The following is a 4,529-nucleotide window of genomic DNA, read 5'->3' as shown; positions in this document are numbered from 1 at the left end:
TGTGGTTTTGTAATCACTGGTTTCGAATTGCACACCAATGACACAGAACGTGATCTGACGATTAAGATGAACAATTTGTTTAAAGAAATATTTGATTTACGTCCTGAAACTATCAGCAACTTTGAATTTGTTAGAGCAATCGGAAAAGGACTTGTTAAAATTAAAACCACAGGACCCTTAAATGGAAGTAAACTTCACTCTATAACTAAAGGTAAAAATGAACCGATATACATTAGATCAAAAACCGACTTTAGACACTTGCTTACTACAAAAGATAAGCTCTGCCCTTCAGAGATTAGTAGTTCAAGTGAAAGTGATGAAGATGAAGATCCTGTACGCAAAAAGCAGAAGCTGGAATCATGTGAATGTCCAATTTGTCAGAAAGTTTTCCCATTAGACACTATCGGTGCCCATGCAAGTAGTTGTGGTGAGGTCTTCATAGCAAAATCTGCCACCAAAGGCATGAATACATCAACTGCTACAAGACCTTCAACATCAACTGCCACAAGACCTTCAACATCAACTGCCACAAGACCTTCAACATCAACTGCTACAAGACCTTCAACATCAACTGCTACAAGACCCCAAACATCAACTGCTACAAGACCCCAAACACCGATTGAAACAAAACCTCCAACATTGACTGAAACAAGACCTTCTGCATCAACTGGATCTGGATCACTCCGTACTCCACCAGCTGCTATTGTCCCTAAGACTTTAACCTTTGAAAGTGAGCTGAAGAAACTGCAAACAATTTTTCAATGTAGAACGGAGAAAAGTCTCAACTTGAGACTTAACAATGTGTATGAAGATATGGCCAAAAAGTTTAGACTATTTTTCAAAACAAAACTTTCACCCGTCACAGTCACCTTTTTCGAGGAGGTAGGAGTCGACGATGGTGGGTTGACACGGGAAGCCTTCTCCAAAGTTTTTGCTACAGCTAATCGTGAGGTTCTCTGTGGAATGGAAAATCGATTCACATTAATTCACGACAAGATAAAACTGGAGGCAGGAGATTTTTTCATATTTGGCCAGATGCTCAGCATGGCTTTGCTGATGGGTGCTTCTGGCCCACATAATCTTTCTAAACCATTCGCAGAACACCTCCTTTCTTTTAAAGAACCCAAATCGTACGACATCAAAGATGTACCTGTGGCGGAGGTGCAAGAGAAATTGGTTGGGATTAAGAACTGTCAGACTAAGGAGGAGCTTGACGACTGTTTTGCTTCATTTGATGAAAGATTTGAAGCTGGGTAAGTTAACTATTACTACAGTGCCTCACCTAAAAACTTCTAGAACTTTTCTCTTCTCATTGGTCAATGGGCAACTAAATTTACTCTCCATGCTCATTTTCAGTGAGGATCTTTAAACAAACAGAGGGGCTACTTTCCATCCCACCCTGCCATAGCTAGATGGTGGGGGAAACGATTTTCCAAAAAAGTCGAAAGGGTGGGTGTACAGATATTTCTTGTTCGTTTTTCGTTTGCTCGTTCTGTCATTTTTCAGAATCTTTTCCATTAATGTCTATGTTTTCTCTCATTTGGCTAACTTTCATCATCAGGTAGGTCCAATCAGTATGTGGCTTGTTGTTATTAATAATGGATTTTTAAATTGTTCTCTTGTTTCAGCTACAACAAAATGGTGCTCAATATGGATGAGCGAGAGCATTTTTGTCGATTAATATCTCGTTTTTTTATTGTTGAAAGAAATCACGCTGAGATTTCGCAGCTGTTGAAAGGAGTTCACCCTGACCTCCTCTCACTAATGAGAAGATTCCCTGAAGAAGGAATCAAAGAATTGGTGTATACCGCAAAGCATATCAAGGCCTCTGATATCACGAGCAATTGGATCTATGACTTCTCAGCACCAACTTCGCTGAAGAGAAAAGACGAGAATAACATCGCATTTCAATGGCAACAATTTCTAGACGAGTTAGAAGATGGGCAAAGTAGGAATGTAAGCTATCACCCAATTGGCAGCCCTGATGATGAAATAAAAACTGTGAAGATTACAATCGAGGATGTACTTCAGTTTTTAACGGGTTCTCGGTTCATACCTGCCCTTGGTTTTGGCAAGAAAGGGACCGTTTCGTTCCCGCTAACAACTGATAAAACTTCTGGAACAAGTGCGACAACCAGCACTTGCTTTTTATGGTTAAAGATCCCGGTTTCAGAAAAGTACACTACAGATAGATTTGCGGACAGTTTCTCTGAGGATATTGTTCAATCGCCTGGATTTGGTAGACTTTGATTACGTATTGTTATAGAAAAATAACAATCCAAACTTTTTACTGTTGAAATTTTAGGTATATTTTAGTTACCTTATGGAAACTTTTTTTCTGCGAGAACTAATTTTTGTGGTGTCCTGATTTGAGATTTTTTGGGGAATAGAATTTTGCAATTAGTTTTGGGACAAATCAACCAAAACAGCAAAAATTAGTTTCCTTAAGGTATCCAGTTTTCTTTTGTTTGCTACCATTAGACCAGGCAGGCGTCATGACTCAATTACAGGCACTTTATTTTGTTAAGGGAGGTTTTAAATTGAACTTATTGTCAGGACTATAGCTTTTTATAGGCTTGGATTCATTGTTCTATTTTTCTCCTTCGTTTCTTATATCTATTTTGTCATTATATAATACACTAAGTGGTTTTTAGAGATACACTCATTTTTTATAAGCATACGGGAAAATCGGGTCGAGACTCAATATGCTTAGCAAAATCTCATTTTCAGCCTTAATTAATAGACCTAGTTTCATAAAATTACGTCACAAACATCACTTGCCTCGTATTCAAACAATTACCATGGTGATTATGTCTCCTGATACATTAAATGATTTTTTTACGAATAGGAAGTAGTTTTGATAAAATCCGCTGGGAGTTAATCACCTTGGCAATAATTTCAAAACGAGGCAAGTGATGTTCGTAACGCAATTAATGAAAAGGTCTATTTATGTTGAGACTTCGACTTGTTGATTTTCTTTGACTTCATGAAAATTTCGAATAATTTTCAGTCGGAACATTAATTCGGCTCAAAGAATGAAAGTTTTCTTTGTAATTTGGCGCTGCAGGTGAAAATCTTTGGAGTAACCCTTAAAAGGTCCACGTTTTAAGAAGCTGCACGAATTTTTATGCATTTCAGTCTCGATGTGTGCTTAGCATTATGCTAATTATTTAGCGAACTTGAGCCTAAGTATGCTTATAAACGTCATGCTTATAAAAAAGAGTGTGGGCTTTACTTCGTATGTATCGATAACTCGATTTATTTTTCGAATGTTTTTACTGTATTTTTATTTATTTTTATAGACTATAGTCGGGTACCCTACCATTCCAAATAGAACATTTAGGCCTGGTGTTTTTCAGGGCTGAAAACCAAACCTGAACGAAAAACGCAGGTTTGGTAAATGGTCATTTTCGGACCCGAAAAAAAACCAGGTCTAGGATTTTAACATTTTTTCCTGTGTTTCAAAGCTCATCAAGACCTTCATCACGATGTTTCAGACGGATAGATACTCTCTTTTTTGACGTTTTTATTGAAACTTTTCGCATTCTTATTCCCAAGAAAGACTGTCGATGAACATTTTCACATTTCTTTTACAGTTTGGAAGCCTTATCTAATAACAGATGTTGCATTTTCTTATATTTATTGACACCCTTTATTTTTGTATTATGTTTTAGCTTGTTGTCATGTCACTCTAACTTTTGATAGTTGAATTTTGAAATTTTTTATCTAGTTGTTTATACCTTAAAGGAACTTATTTTCGCGGTGGTAATTTTTTTTTAAATTGCGGTTCTGCTTAAAAATCGTGGAAAGTGCGGAAATAAATTCCTTCAAGGTAAACAGATGTTTTTTAAATCAGTGGTTTTTATACCCCTGAAAAATGGGGTACAAAACGTGCCTGCTATGTCAGTCTTTTCAAGAATGTCCTTAATATAGACAAACAAGAACATGGAAACTTTTAGGTTTTATAAAGACTTAGTATATGAGGACAAGCCTAAGAGACTATTTTCCAATTAATTTCAGGAAAAATCATTATTTTGGTATGTGCGACCTAAATCCACATTTTCGGAATGGATTGATAAATTTTTGAAGGCGCTTTTGTCGTTGATGTTTTTTCGAGCCTATATAATGGATTCTTTCCCTAAGGAACCATAATTCAACCTGCTCGCACATACCAAAATACTGATTTCTTTTAGAAACGCCCCTTTTACGAAAAAAGAAAAGTGTAAATAGTATGTTGCGATATATTATTTTTAATATTTTGAACATATTTTAAAGAAAATATTCTTACTTGTTCATATGAACGTTAAAAGTTTCTTCTTGTATCTCCTTATACGAGGAGTCATTACAAAAGTAATACCTTATGGGAACTAATTTTCGCGGTAGACACCCAAAAACGTGAAAATTAGTTCCCGCGAAAATTAGTTACCGCAAAAATTAGTACCCTTAAGGGCTCTGGACATACCCAATTTTTCGATTTTACACCAACTTAAATGGCAATTTCTGCATTTTAAAAAGATTAATGTATAACT

General features: G+C 36.2%; 1 protein-coding gene across 1 annotated transcript; it reads left to right on the top strand.

The window, feature by feature from the left end:
• The first annotated feature begins 570 nt into the window (after positions 1-570).
• On the top strand, positions 571-2,250 carry LOC136823560 (uncharacterized). Its single transcript, XM_067079746.1, has 2 exons — positions 571-1,253; positions 1,629-2,250. Exons 1-2 carry the CDS (start codon positions 814-816, stop codon positions 2,248-2,250), a joined length of 1,062 nt encoding a protein of 353 aa, XP_066935847.1. The 5' UTR covers positions 571-813.
• Positions 2,251-4,529: the final 2,279 nt, after the last annotated feature.

Source organism: Clytia hemisphaerica, unplaced genomic scaffold, assembly GCF_902728285.1.
Source record: "Clytia hemisphaerica strain Z4C2 unplaced genomic scaffold, Clytia hemisphaerica genome assembly, whole genome shotgun sequence".
Lineage (NCBI taxonomy): Eukaryota > Metazoa > Cnidaria > Hydrozoa > Leptothecata > Clytiidae > Clytia > Clytia hemisphaerica.
The sequence above is the reverse complement of the archived record's forward strand: the minus strand, read 5'-3'. Positions and strand labels throughout refer to the sequence as shown.

Excerpts from the sequence above, each read along its gene's own strand:
- LOC136823560 (XM_067079746.1), top strand. The coding sequence starts at position 814 with ATGGCCAAAAAGTTTAGACTATTTTTCAAAACAAAACTTTCACCCGTC. Across the intron at positions 1,254-1,628 it reads GATGAAAGATTTGAAGCTGG|CTACAACAAAATGGTGCTCA; the intron begins GTAAGTTAACTA and ends CTCTTGTTTCAG.